Source organism: Geotrypetes seraphini, chromosome 12, assembly GCF_902459505.1.
Source record: "Geotrypetes seraphini chromosome 12, aGeoSer1.1, whole genome shotgun sequence".
NCBI classification, from domain to species: Eukaryota; Metazoa; Chordata; class Amphibia; order Gymnophiona; family Dermophiidae; genus Geotrypetes; species Geotrypetes seraphini.
In genome coordinates this window covers 92,110,058-92,124,955 of record NC_047095.1, presented here as the reverse complement: position 1 = coordinate 92,124,955, position 14,898 = coordinate 92,110,058, and the positions used below count along the sequence as shown (strand labels likewise).

The 14,898-nt window shown below is 42.3% G+C and overlaps 1 protein-coding gene across 6 annotated transcripts in view; it reads right to left on the bottom strand.

The window, feature by feature from the left end:
• RABGAP1L (RAB GTPase activating protein 1 like) overlaps positions 1 to 14,898 on the bottom strand; it is a 978,589-nt gene that overhangs the window by 67,826 nt on the left and 895,865 nt on the right. For all 6 annotated transcript variants that reach the window (XM_033916610.1, XM_033916611.1, XM_033916612.1 and 3 more), the window contains one exon: positions 9,613 to 9,705. In XM_033916610.1, the coding sequence (XP_033772501.1) occupies positions 9,613 to 9,705 (93 nt within the window). The remainder of the gene's footprint in view (positions 1 to 9,612; positions 9,706 to 14,898) is intronic.

The following is a 14,898-nucleotide window of genomic DNA, read 5'->3' as shown; positions in this document are numbered from 1 at the left end:
AGGCTTTTTGGAAATCTAGATATATGATGTCAATGGGGTCTCCTTTGTCCATCTGTTTGTTAATCCCTTCAAAGAAGTGCAATAAGTTTGTTTGGCACGATCGTTCCTTGCAGAAACCATGCTGGCTGGCTATCAGAAGTTCGTGCTTTTCAAAATGTTGATCAATGCTTTCTTTTATCAGTGCTTCTGTCATTTTCCCAGGAACTGAAGTCAGGCTCACTGGCCTGTAGTTTCCCGGATCACCTCTTGATTCCTTTTTAAAGATGGGCGTAACGTTGGCTATCTTCCAATCCTCCGGGATCTCACCTGTTTTCAGGGATAAGTTGCAAATTTGCTGCAGTAGTTCCGCTATATCCTCCTTTAATTCCTTCAGAACCCTTGGATGTATGCCATCCGGACCCGGGGATTTGTCAGTTTTTAGTTTTTCTATCTGCCTGCGAACGTCCTCAATGCTCACTTCTATGAATGTTAATTTTTCTGCTTGACTTCCGTTGAAGAATTGCTCAGGTTCCGGCATGTTGGACGTGTTTTCGTTAGTAAATACAGACGAGAAGAACATGTTAAGCCTTTCTGCCACTACCTTCTCCTCCTTCACCACTCCCTTCCTGTCTCCGTCGTCTAGCACTTCCTCTCTAGCTGGCTGCTTCCCTTTAACATATCTGAAGAACGGTTTGAAATTTTTTGCTTCCCTGGCTAGCCTTTCTTCATACTCTCTTTTAGCTTTCCGAACCTCACGGTGACATTCTTTTTGATACTTCTTGTGCTCTTTCCAGTTCCCCTCAGATTTGTCCTTTTTCCATTTCTTGAATGAATTTTTCTTATTGCCTATCGCTTCCTTCACTGTTTTGGTTATCCACGCCGGGTCTTTTGTTCGATTCTTTTTGCACCCCTTCCTGAATCTGGGGATATACAGCATGTCCCTGAAGAAGGACCAGGCATGATTTACCGTTAGCCATGTTTTGGAAGTGTTCCTAAGTTTCTTCCTTACCAATTCCCTCATTGCTTCGTAGTTTCCTTTCTTGAAGTTAAAGGTTGTCGTTATGGATCTCTTGCGTTTTGATACTCCTACCTCAACCTTGAACTTGATCATATTATGATCGCTGTTTCCCAACGTCCCCACTACTTCAACGTCCTTTGCAGGTCCTCTTAACCCATTTAGGATTAGATCCAGAGTGGCATTTCTTCTCGTCGGTTCTCTAACAAGCTGCTCCATGAAGCAATCTTGTGTGGCTTCCAGGAATTTTGTCTCCCTAGCGCATTTCGAGCTTCCAAGCCTCCAGTCTATCCCGGGGTAGTTGAAGTCTCCCATAATAACCGTGTTGCCACTTTTGCATTCTCGCTTCATCTCGGCTTCCATTTCCTCATCGATATCTCCGGTTTGCCTGGGTGGGCGATAATATAGGCCCATCTTTATTTCAGGCCCTTTCCTTCCCGGTATTTTAACCCATAGAGATTCCAGCTTGTTGGTCGTCTCTGCTGTGTCCATTCTTGTGGATTGTATGCTTTCTTTTATGTACAGGGCTATTCCACCTCCTTTTTGTCCTGCCCTGTCCTGGCGATAGAGCTTGTATCCCGGCAGTGCTGTATCCCATTTGCTTTCCTCATTCCACCATGTTTCAGAGATTTCAATGATGTCGATGTCTTCTGCATCGACCACGGCTTCTAGTTCCCCCATTTTGTTTCTTAGGCTCCTTGCATTAGCATATATGCAATTTAGATCTTGATATTTTGTTGTCCACCTTTCCTTTCCCTGTGCTTCGGTCCTTAATTTCTTTTCTTTTGCTGTAAACATTGTAACCTCTTCTGGGTTAGTCGATTCCTGCAATTTATCCATTGTTTCTTCCCAGCCATTTTTCCCCTCAGTATCTTCACAGGATCTTCCGAATCGTCGACCCTAGGTCAACTGTCGGCTTTCCCCTTCTTCTTAGTTTAAAGCCAGGTCTATTCCTCTCTTGACGTTGTTTGCTAGGAGTTTAGTTCCCGCTGCGCTCAGGTGGAGTCCATCTTTCCTGTAGAGCTTGCTCTTGCCCCAAAACGCCGTCCAGTTCCTCACGAAGTGGAATCCTTCTTCCTCACACCATCTTCTCATCCACGCATTTATTGATTGTAGTTCCTCCTGCCTTTTCACGTCTGCCCTCGGTACTGGTAGGATCTCTGAGAACATTATCTTCTGGGCCTTCATCCTCAGCTTCCTTCCCAGAATCTTGAACTGTTCTAGTAGCGTGCTTCTTTTGTAGTCTCTCCTGCTGACATCATTCGTCCCGATGTGGATCACTACAGCGGTCTCTTCTGTCTCCGCCCCTTCCAGTATCATTTCAATTTTGTCCGCGATGTCCTTGGTTCTTGCTCCTGGAAGGCAGGTCACCAGTCGGTCCTCTCTCCCTCCTGCTATGTGGCTGTCCACATGCCTAAGGATTGAGTCTCCCACTAGGATCGCTGACTTTCCCTTCTTCAGGTTTCGCTTCGGTCTCAGGTCAATGTCCTCAATGTGCTTCGCTCTTTCCACTTCTGGGCCTCGACTAGCCAAAATCTCCCCCTCTTGCAGTAGTCCTCTGTGGGTGTCATCTTTGAGGTAATCTTCTTCTTGCTCTCCCTTGCATGTTGGATTGAATTGTGAATGCTGCTGCTGCCCGATGTTCTTGGGTGACAAGGAGGAAAGGGAGCAGAGGGGGAGAGAATTGGGGAGAGTGTTGAAGGAAGATGAGGGAGGGAATGAAAGGAAATGCCAGGGCTTGGAGGGAAGGAGGAAGGTATGCCAGCCCAAGGGAAAAGGAAGGAGGAAATGTCAGAACATGGAGGGGAAGGGAGAGATGGAAGAAAAGGAAAGGAGAGAGATGCCAGGAATCAGGGAAGGGATGTTGCCAGACCATGGGGGAAGGAACGAAAGTTGAAGAGAGAGATGCCAGAGCATAAGGGAGGGGGTGGAGACAGAGAGAGAAAAACGGAGAGGTGACAGAGCTGAAATCAATCATGTACAAAGGAGAGAAGGGGCACGGGATAGATAGTTTATGGAAGGAGCATAGAAAGAGGGAAGATGCCATATGGAAGAGGGCGGGATTGGGGGCGGGACTGAATATTCATAGATGTCCCGTTTTGATGAAAAAAATAAATAGTCACATTATCTGTACCTCGCCCTGTGCTCAAGGCTTTAACCCCTCCCACCTCCTTCTCCAATAATCCTGCATCTTCTCTTCCCCTTCCTACCCCTTCTCCTAGGTAGCCAACATCTTCTTTTTCCCCTTCTGTTCAGCATCTCATCTCTCCCTTCCCTGCCTATCTCCCTTCTGGTCCAGCATAAACCTTCCCTCCTTACTCCCCTCTCCCCAGCTTCAATATCTCATCTCCTCTTCCTTACCTCACTCTTGTGTCCAGCACACTCCTCCTATTACCACCTCTGCTATACCACCTCTTTCTGGGTCACTTCAGAAGTACAGACAGTCTCTGTGTTTAGAATGGTTTCCATTTATTAAACTGTTCTTAAGTTGAATTTGTATGTAACTTATCCTAGTATTCTTCCCACCTTTTCCACCTCTTTGAGGCCCCTCTTGCATCCCTTTTCATCCATCCCACTGTTCCCTCTCCACCAGCACATCCAACATTACTCCCCCTCATCTCTCTCTTCCCCATGCATCTCTACCTCACTCCTCCCCTACCACCATGTCCAATAATTCTCTGTCCTTCCCTATGCCCATCAATTATCCTTTTTCTTTGTCGCTCCGTGTGCATCATCTCTCTTTCCCTCTCACTCAGACACCCAAGCCTCCCTTTCTATTCTCTCCTCCACCTCAGCATCTCTTTCCCTCACTTTCTCCATTCTTTGATCCTATGGCTCATGCTCCCCTCCCTCCCTCCATTCTGTGTCCCAAGTTAATGCCCCCTCCCTCCTTCCTTCCATCCTTTGTCTGAAGTTTGTGCTTCCTCCCTCTCGAGTCCCAATGCATCCCACTCCCTCCCCATGTCCCAATGCGCTCCTCTCTCTCTCACCATTCTGTGCCCCAAGTATGTGCCTCCCTCCAGCGGGTGTTTACCTTCTTCTGGCCAACTCCTTCCTCCTTCCAGTCACAGTCGTTTCGCTGTACAAAGCTGCGAGCAGTGGCTTCTGTGTGTGTCCTGCGGCCAAGTCAGAAGCCTTCCCTCTGATGTCAGAGGGAGCTCCTCCCATGTCAGAAGAAAGGCTTCTAGCTCAGTCGCAGGACGCGCTTGCTTTGTACAGAGAAATAATTGTGGCTGGAAGGAGGAGGGAGCCAGCCAAAAAGTAAACACTGGCCGGAGGGAGACACGTACTTTGGGCACAGAATGGAGGGAGGGAGAGAGTGAGAGGGGCGCATTATAAATCAGGAGGGAGGGAGAAAGGCGTGTTGGGACACCAAAGGTAGAACAGGACCTGATTTGTAAGTATGAGTAAGACGTTAAGTTGGATGTTCATAAAACGGGGACTGCCTGTATTCCCTGAAAGTGTGGTGGCCTTGCAGTAGAGCTCATGCTTAAGCGCTACCACCTCACCAAGATGAATAACTTCCTATTAAGAGGAGGCAGGAGTCTGTAGCACTTGAGAATACGTCTCTATGCAAGGCTCTGCACCAGTATGAAATATCTTCAAAGTAGCCTAGGAAATGGTACAACTGTGGCAGCACTAGGAGGAGCATGTTAGATTTAGAAGTAATAATAATAATAATAATAATAATTTTATTCTTATATACCGCCATACCTTTCAAGTTCTAGGCGGTTCACAACAATTACATTAGGATCCGCATTGACATGCCGATTTACAACAATTTATTAGCTTAATAACACAATTTAGCCGAACTTGGCTGATGAAGAAGGGAGTGGGTAGAAGAGAGGGAGGAAAGCGTTTAGGAGGGTGGGGGAGGGTCGATCGTGGGGCAGATAATGCCGGAAGGGGGCAGTTACGGGTCTTGTTTGTTGAATAGGTAAGTTTTGAGTGTTTTTCTGAAGCCGAGGTAAGTGGGGGCCTCGAGTATCATTTGGGCAAGCCATGGGTTCATCTTGGCTGCTAGGAAGGCAAAGGTTTTGTCTAGGAATCTTTTGAGATGACAAAGTTTTAGCGAGGGGTAGGCGAACAGTTGAATTCTGCGGGATTTCTTGTTGTTGCAGTAAAGGTTAAAGAGGGGGTTGATGTATCTTGGCGAGAGGCCATTGACCGATTTGTAGCAGAAGCATGCGAATTTGAAAAGTACTCTTGATTCGAAAGGCAGCCAGTGGAGTTGGTGATAGAAAGGGGTGATATGTTCCCATTTCTTTAGGCCATAGATAAGACGAACGGCGGTGTTTTGGATCAATTTTAGTCTCCTGGTAGTTTTCTTTGTGGAGTTCAGGTAGATAATATTACAATAGTCCAGAATGCTGAGAATGGCAGATTGCACTAGCAGGCTGAAAGCAGTGTTGTTGAAAAATTTTTTAATGGTGCGTAGTTTCCAGAGTACCGAGAAGCATTTTCTGACGATGAGGTACCTCGGTGTGAGTTTCTAAGGATAAGTTTTTATCCAGCGTGACTCCTAGAATTTTTACGGTGTTTTCGAGGGGGAAAGTCCTTCCTTTCAGTTGAATTGTGGTGTCCTTGATTTTGTCGTTGGGGCTGGCGAGGAAGAATTTTGTTTCGTCGGAGTTTAGTTTCAGCCTGAATGCTAGCATCCAGAGTTCAATCTGGTTGAGGATGTTTGTAATATAATCAAGTATTTCTGGTGAGAAACAGGTAAAAGGGATGAGCATTGTGATGTCGTCTGCTTAGATGAAAAACTTCAGCTTGAGGGTAAGTAGGAGGTTGCCTAGGGAGGCCAGGTAGATATTGAACAGAGCTCTTCGGCTGTACTGCCACTCCCTAAATACTACTGTCCTAGGCAAAAACAAAATCTGCCTAGTTCTTGCCCTCTCCCCCTCCAATGAGGGAAGGATAAAGAGATTAGAGCTATTTAGTTGAAGAGATGACTGAGGGGGAGACATGACAGAAGTCTGAGTGGAGTGGAATGGTTAGACATGAATCATTTAATCTTTCAAAAAGTACAAAGACTAGGGGACATTCTATGAAGTTAACATGCTAATACATTTAAAACAAACAGGAGAAAATATATTTTCCTTAACACATAGTAAAACTCAAACTTGTAGCCAGATGATGCAGTAAAATCATTTATAATGCAGCTATGTTAAAAAAAAAAAAAAAGGTTTGGACAAATTTCTGAAAAGCCACCACGTATCCCTTGCTACTTTCTGGGAATTCTTCCAGATACTTGTGACCTGGATAGACCGTGTAAGAAACAAGATACTGGGCTAGAGAGGCCTTTGGTCTGACCCAGTATAGCAATTCTTACGTTCATGTGTCCTAAATCCTCTCATGAGGGTATCTTGATTCATTTCTTTCTAGAGTTGCCTTCAACTTTTCTTGTTATGCAGCCTGTACCAAAACTTTACACTTGCATCAGGTTCTGTGAGTTTTCTGCACCGATATTAGCTTATACTTGAAGAAAGAGAAGAGTTATGCAGGTAGTAATTCTGTGGTAATTTCATGCACAGATCTAGGGATGACAGTAAAATGTTTCTCCCCCCTGAGTCAGATCAATGATCATAGAAACTTTCCTATCATTGCCATCTCAGCTATTTCAATACTGTTCTTAACAAGCAGGTAAGTGCAGCACTGCCTAATCTGACCTTTCTCAGGGCCGGATGCACAAAACTCACTGTGCATTTAACTGTAGTCCCTAAACCAGTTTTATCAGATTTTGAGATGAAGTATTGCATCTATCGATGCACAAAACAGCAAATTGCTGTCTTTTCCGTGGTTTGTTCAGCCTCTGATAATCACATGTAAATAAATTACAAAGAGCTCACCAATATTAAAATGAGCACACTGATCGAAGCCCATATGATGTACAAAATGATAGGTCTGGGGGTGCCGGTAATATTAAAAAGCGCTGAACAGCAGCTTTTTTTTAAATGGGCATAGATAATATGTATGTCTTACACACACACAATCTGTCCCCATTAGAAATTTAAAAAAAACAACAGCCCCCTCCTGACGAAGGCTTCTCAACAACATCAACAACAAAGATCAGCAGGCCACTTGGACACCCCCCCCCCCCTGTGAATATTAGCAGGAAGGATGCCCACTCTCTCCTGCCTTGGCTACCTGTACCCTCCTCTGCCCCTCAACTCACCCCCCACCCCATACCTTATTCAGAAAATTGACAAGAGGGATTCTGTGATACACTGGGAGGGGCCTAAGGCTCTGATTGGCCCAGGTGCCAAAGGCCTGTCCCATAGGAACTATAATAAATTAGGATGAGTGTAACTAAAATAAGAGTAAATGGGGTGAATTAGGATGCTTGTAAATACAGTTAATTAAAAGGTTAACCTATTTAGGACGCTATAAATATAGTATACAAAGTTAAAATGCTAGAATTATTTAGGATGTGTATAAACATGATATTCATATACAATAGTGTAACCATGCAAATACATAAGATAGTGTGTAAATACTGTATATAGAGTTAAAAAGACTAAATGTAAAAGATATGTAAATGCACCACACCACACCCAAACCAAAAGTGAGTGCAGTACTGAAAACCATCGCAGAAACACCCTAACTCTGCATTGCAACACCTTTGCAGAAGCTCAGGTAAACCACTCTGAATTGACTCACCCAGTCATTAGTAGCAGTATAGAAGCTTTCAAAAAGCATAAACAAAGTTTTCTTTTCAAAAATATTTGCTTTTTTAAGATTTTGTACATTGTCTGGTGAACTGGAATGTGCATAGTCATGAAAATAATGGACTAATTAATCATCAGATACCTCAGAGCTAATTATATATATGTTCAGGAGCCATTAAAAATTATCGGATGACTATCAGGAACCTTCATCCAAACAGAGGAACCACCACAAAGCTGTGCCTAACCTGAAAACCTGACACAAATTCTTTTATCTTGGAATTTGGTACAAGGAGACACTTTTAGTGTTGTTTTGAATATGTATGTAAAATGATTTTCAATCATGAAACAATTAGTAAAAGATTGTCGCAGTAGCAAGCTCACTTCTCCCTGATGTCATGAACAATTACAAAAGTAAACATCCTTCACTTGATCTTTGTGAATAGAGAAGAATGGTTTGGGAGCAATGTTAGGGCTAGATTCACTAACATGACTAATCCGTGTCCGATCCGGGCAGGTCTGATGGTTTCTGCAACAAAGAATATTCTAATGGGGGCGATCGGTGCCACGCCCCCATCTGGCGACATGGATCACTAGGTAGCGATCCCGACGCATGCGCAGACCATCTACTTTGCCTGTAGATGGTCTGCGCATGTGTCTGCTGTCTGTTTTTTGGTTGTTGTTTTTTTACTGGCCTCGACTCTCCTGCTCTCTGCCGCCCTTCTCCACAGTGCGGGTTAAAACCACAGGCTTGTGCTGCAGGAAAGGGCGGCAGAGAGCAGGAGTTTCGGGGCAGGCAGAGAGCAGGAGAGTCGGGGGAGCCAGAAAGAGTTGGGGCAGGCAGTACTCCGAGTGGAGCCTCACCCAAAAAATAGCAGGGCAAAGAGCAGAGAAGCCTGATCGGGGCAGAGAGCAGGGCAACCAGAGCAAGAGAACCGGGGCAGAGAGCAGTTTTTTACACAAGCGACTGGTCCTCGCCAGTTGCTTGTTCTCGATCGGCCAGCCAGTCGGTTTGTCAGGAAAAAAGTGTTGTGAATCACATCCTTCCTGCTTTGCATGCCGATTCCCCTCATTTGCATACACGGATCGGGATCGGATCGCTACACAGGTTAATGAATCGGGTCGGAGGGAAATCAGGTTGCAAAGGGGTCGCAAATCGATCGATACACAATTGGTTTGCTTAGTGAATCTAGCCCTTAGTCCACTTTTAAAGGTAATATATAGAAATAAAACAAAACAAAGGAAGTAAAGTGATACTTTTTTATTGGACTAACTTAATGCATGTTTTGATTAGCTTTTAAAGGTAGCCCTTCTTCATCAGATCAGAAATAAGCAAATGCTGACAAATATCAGAATATATAAGTGAAACATAAAAGCATTCCAATGACAGTCACACAGAAAGAGGAAAGGGGTGGTTAAGGTGAGAAACTGGGAGGGCTGTTTTTCCTGTTTCTCAACTTACCTACTCCTTCCCTCTTTGTGTGAAACTGCCTATGGAATGCTTTTATGTTTCTCAAATATTTGTCAGCATTTGCTTATTTCTGATCTGATGAAAGCTAATCAAAAAATGCATTAAGTTACATAGTAACCTAGTAGATGACGGCAGATAAAGACCCGAATGGTCCATCCAGTCTGCCCAACCTGATTCAATTTAAATTTTTTAAATTTTTTCTTCTTAGCTATTTCTGGGCAAGAATCCAAAGCTCTACCCGGTACTGTGCTTGGGTTCCAATAAAAAGGTACCACCTTATTTCCTTTATGTTTTGTTTTATTTTTATATACTACTTGAATTGGTGTTATTTCTATATATTATTTAAATAGTGAAGAGAAAGTCTTAAGGCCCTTAGGTGGTGCTGTTGCTTTACATGCTGAAATCAAACACTCGCCCTCTGTTTTCTAATCTACGCAGAGAAAGGGCTGTATTGTAAAGTTTGTGTCCGGTGCTTCTCCTACCTTGTATCTGTCTATAGGGTCCTCTTGCTGCAACTGGCTCTCTCGCATGCTCTGATACTCTTTCTCATACTTCTTCAGCTTCTTTGTAGGTACCTGTGGAAAACATGAAAAAATATGCATTAGAAAATGGAAATCGTTGTACAAAACAGCTTTCTACAAGCAGAGAAAGCCAGGAGTATCCTGAAGACCTTGCAAGGAATAGCTGTATTTCTCTGTTTCTAAGATGAGTGCCAACAAAAGCAGTAAATGTCATACAGCACTCCATATTAATCAACTGGGCCATCAATTGTAGCATTCTTACCAACATGGTAGTTTCTAAAGGAAAAATCTCAGCATTACACCAGCTGTGTATAATATTCACTTCAAGAAAGATATTTAATATGACAGGGCAAGCAAAGCTCCTCATCTTCTAACATATGAAGAACTATGTGGTTTAGATATATAGTATATTTGTTAATTTTTTCCCCCAAATAAGCCTGTGTAACTTTTGTGTTGGGAAAAAAAAAGCCTGCAGGCAGAAAAATCAAAGAATCAGACAGATGAAGTACATTTCACCCCATCATAAAGCTTTACCACTTTTTCTGTGTCAGGGTGCCCAGTCTACTAAACCCTTATTGCTAGGGCTATCAGTCCATAGCAATGAAGTTGCCTGTGAGCAGGGCCAAAGGTCATAGTAAGGTTGTGGCCACAAGAGAGGCTAGGACACAAAAAATGCCTACCCTGTACAATGGTTTAAATCTTACTTACAAGATCAAATTTACAAAATAAATTACAAGATCAAACCACGGAGACCTTTGTGTTACCATGTGGAGTTCCACAAGGATCAATTTTTGCACCTATTCTATTTAATATCTTTATGTCTCCACTACTTACACTTGCTCATTCCACTGGGTTCACGATATTTGTTTACGCAGATGATATTCAGCTTCTCCATCCAATTGATAATACAGATTCCAAAGATATACAAGATATTAATCAAAAACTCAATTTGATTTCCTCATGGCTATATACTAACTATCTAATCTAATCTAATCCTTAGGTTTGTATACCGCATCATCTCCACGTTCGTAGAGCTCGACGCGGTTTACAGTAGGAGAAATAGGAAGGAACTACAACAGAGGGTTAGAGGTAGAAGTGTGAAGAAAATTTAGAGGACTTGGGATGCCAAGATATAAGAGTTTCCTTGATTCCTAAGTTGGAGGGAGACTTACATTTTTTGAGAAAAGCCAGGTTTTCAGATGTTTGCGGAAAACTTGGAGAGAGCTCAAGTTCCGAAGAGGGGAGGTAAGGTTGTTCCAGAGCTCAGTGATTTTGAAGTGGAGGGAGGTCCCTAGCTTTCCTGTGTGGGAAATGCCTTTTAGCGAGGGGAAGGATAGTTTTAATTTCTGGGAGGATCTGGTGATATTAGGGTTTGAGGAATTCCAAGAAAGAGGGATAAAGGGAGGGAGGATACCATATAGGATTTTGAAAGTTAAACAGGCGCATTTATAGTGGACCCTGGCGATTATCGGAAGCCAGTGGAGCTTGGCCAGGAGCGGGGAGACATGGTCAAATTTACTTTTAGCGAAGATGAGCTTGGCTGCGGCATTCTGAATCCGTTGGAGTCTGTGAAGGTTTTTCTTAGTTAGGCTTAAGTAGATAGAGTTGCAATAGTCCAATCTGGAGAGGATGATGGATTGGACAAGGAGGGTAAAATGTTTTTGATGGAAGCAGGATCTAACTTTCCTCAGCATGTGAAGGCTGAAAAAGCATTTTTTTTAACCAAGGATTGGAGGTGGTCATTGAAGGACAATGTGGAATCAATGATGATGCCCAAGACCTTGCTTGAGAACTCAAGCTGCAGAGAGGAGCCAGAGGGTAGTGGGATGGAGGTGGGTAGGTGATCTAGTTTTGGACCGAGCCAAAGAAGTCTTGATTTGGACTCATTCAATTTCATTTGCACAGTGTGGGCCCAGGATTGTAGGTTCATTATACAAGAGGATATGTTCTTAGACAGGTCGGTGAGGTTCGAATCGGTCTCGAGGAGGACGAGGATGTCTCTATCTCTTCTTGAACCCTCAAAAATCTAAAGCTTTACTATTCACACTAAAGGAGGATCAATCACTTCAATCCCCGTTGATACTTTCTAACTTTTGACAACACCATCCTTGGCGTCAATTTCGATTCAAAACTAACTTTTCAAAAACAAATTTCTACAGTACTGCAATGAAGTTACTACAAACTGTGCCATATTCGCTCAATATCTCATCTTTTACTCCCCTTCACTATTAATATTATCGTTCATTCACTAGTAATCAGTACATTGGATTATTGTATTATGGAGCAAGGCAAAAAGATCTGTGTCGTCTTCAAGTCACTCAAAACACTTCAATAAAATTAATAACAGGAAAAAAAGAAATTTGATGATGTTACTCCGCTGTTAAAATTGGCGCATTGGTTACTGCTAAAACATCGCTTGACATATAAAATTATACTTCTGGTCTTCAAAACACATTATAATCAGTCACCACCATTCCTAGTCTAATACCCTAGTCATCAATACGTACACATCGTTCTTTATAGCAAAACCTCTTAGTGATCCCATCGATTAGGCAAATTGTGTATTCATCCACTAGAGATTGTTCTTTTGCAGTCATTGGCTCCCAACTCTGAAATGCTCTTCCAAATTACATTAGAGCAGAACAAAATCTTGAACGCTTTAAAACATTATTAAAACGTTCCTATTCACGGATGCATTTAAGCAATGATTGGTAAAATAAGATAAGGAGCTTTATGGAGACAAGTCAGGAATAAGGAGTGCAAAATCAGCTTTTAACTCTATATCTCTTGATTTTCTTATCTTTCCTAAAGACATTGCAGTTCTATCTTTACTTATTTTATTTTAATTATAAAGTTTTATTTTAGTTTTATATGTAAACCGCATAGATGTAGTTCTATTGCGGTATATCAAGTGTTAAATAAACTTAAAAACTTGTTTAGCCAGCACCTCCCTTTCCCCTCCTATGCTCCCCAAATGCAGCCATCTTTCTCCCAATAGCCCCCTAAGACCACACCCCATCTTGAAAGTAACATGAGTACTACTAGACTGACCACCATTTTGAACCAAGAGCCAGCATAGGCAGCAGGGTATCTTACAGGAAAGCTGAGAAAGGGGCCTATAGCAGAGCAGAAGGGGTGGATGCTTTTTGAGAGGGGACTTCTGGGGAAGAGGCAGTTTTGGGAAGGGTACATGGAGGGCTTTTGGATAAGGGAGGTTCTTCTAGGGCAGTGGTCTCAAACTCAAACCCTTTGCAGGGCCACATTTTGGATTTGTTGGTACTTGGAGGGCCGCAGAAAAAAATAGTTAATGTCTTATTAAAGAAATGACAATTTTGCATGAGGTAAAACTCTATATAGTTTATAAATCTTTCCTTTTAGCTAAGTCTTAATAATAATATTGTCATTTATAGCTAAAGAGATATGATCAAGAAACTGTTTTATTTTACTTTTGCGATTATGATAAACATACCGAGGGCCTCAAAATAGTACCTTGTGGGCCGCGAGTTTGAGACTACTGTTCTAGGGGGTGGACAGGGGTGCCATGTTGTACAAGTTAAACAGGGTAGAATTACAACTTGCAACAGCTCTGCATGCGAATCTCATTTTGTAAGGTGATAGGGCAGGGGTAGGGAACTCCGGTCCTCGAGAGCCGTATTCCAGTCAGGTTTTCAGGATTTCCCCAATGAATATGCATTGAAAGCAGTGCTGCAAATAGATCTCATGCATATTCATTGGGGAAATCCTGAAAACCCGACTGGAATACAGCTCTAGAGGACCATTGTTCCTTACCCCTGTGATAGGGTCAAGGATTATTATAGATGCAATGCTTTCAGACCATTCCCCAACTCAATGCTGGGAAGCACTGAAAAGTGCAGCATTTTAACTATGGATCTCTATCTTTAAACCTTCATCCAACCTGAATTCTATAGGGAAGCTTAGAATGGGAAAAAAACAAGACCAGACAAAAAAATAAACAACAAAAGAGAATTTTTATGAAATGTTTACAGAAAATTCTGTATAGTTTGAATGGTCACAAAATAATATTTTTAAACCATATTTTAGGTTTACAAAATGCTGAGATTTAGGGAAGAAGTTATTCACATGTACTTCTGTGAAGTCGGGTTATAGCAACACATTACATAAAATGAGACCCTGTCCTAAAATAAGTTGGGTTATTTTACCACAAGTCAGGTTAACAGTAACCCATCTTGATAACTTCCCTCCTTCCTATAATATAGGTTTTTACAAATTAGCATCTCTACAGGTTAACTCTAATTTTTGTTCTTCTTCCTCACTGGATTTCTTTACTGCTTTCACTATATGCCTACTCTTCAGGAAACAATAATGATGGGAAATAAAATACCTCAAAAGTCAAAAATAAATCTACAGTAGTCCAATGTGTATTTGACAAAATGAACACATATTGAATTTTTTTAACTGAAAGAATGATTATCTCAACAGATGCAAAACAGCACAAAGGTAATGCTAGACCATCTGTTTCGGAGGTGGCTTCCAGCATTGGTTGTGAAGTGTACTGCTTAGATCCTGGTTGGTTCCCTTACAAATGCAAATTATTATTAATACTAAAACAATACTAAATAAATAAATAATACATGTAGACCAGGTTTCAAGACACAAGCTGCACATCCGCGTCACCAAGCTTGTTTTCTCTCATGCTAATCTTTAGGGAGTGAGCGCAGGCTCCCAGATCAATGTGTTGCTAGGATACCTTCCAAGCTGATTTATCACATGCTGTTATGCAGGTTGTCTACCTGCATATCACCACCAAATTAAAGTCTAAAATGAGAGAATAAAAGGTTGTTGTTGTTTTGTTTTTTGCTTTAGTACAACTGTTGTATTTACAAATCTTACTCGTATTTAACAAATAGAGTATTCAGTTCCTTTTCAAAACAATCTAAAGGGGCAGTTTGAGGGATATTAGGTCACAAGATATTAGCAGTTTTAAAAATGATAGAGTGGTACACTGTTTCCAAAGATAATATGTCTGAAAGCAGGCACAGGGTATATGAGGGCCCGCACTCACTGCAGCACTCCTTTGCACTCAGTGACTACTCTCGACAGAAATATTTAAGGTGCAACAGGAGGGCAAGCTATGTGTACTGTTACCATATTTGTAAAGCCAAAAAAGGACACATGACTACCCACAGCCCTGCCCACTTTTCACCCATTTTCTTGGTCCCCCTTCCAATCCTCTGAACCCTTTTAGTGCCTCTCTCTCTCTCCCTC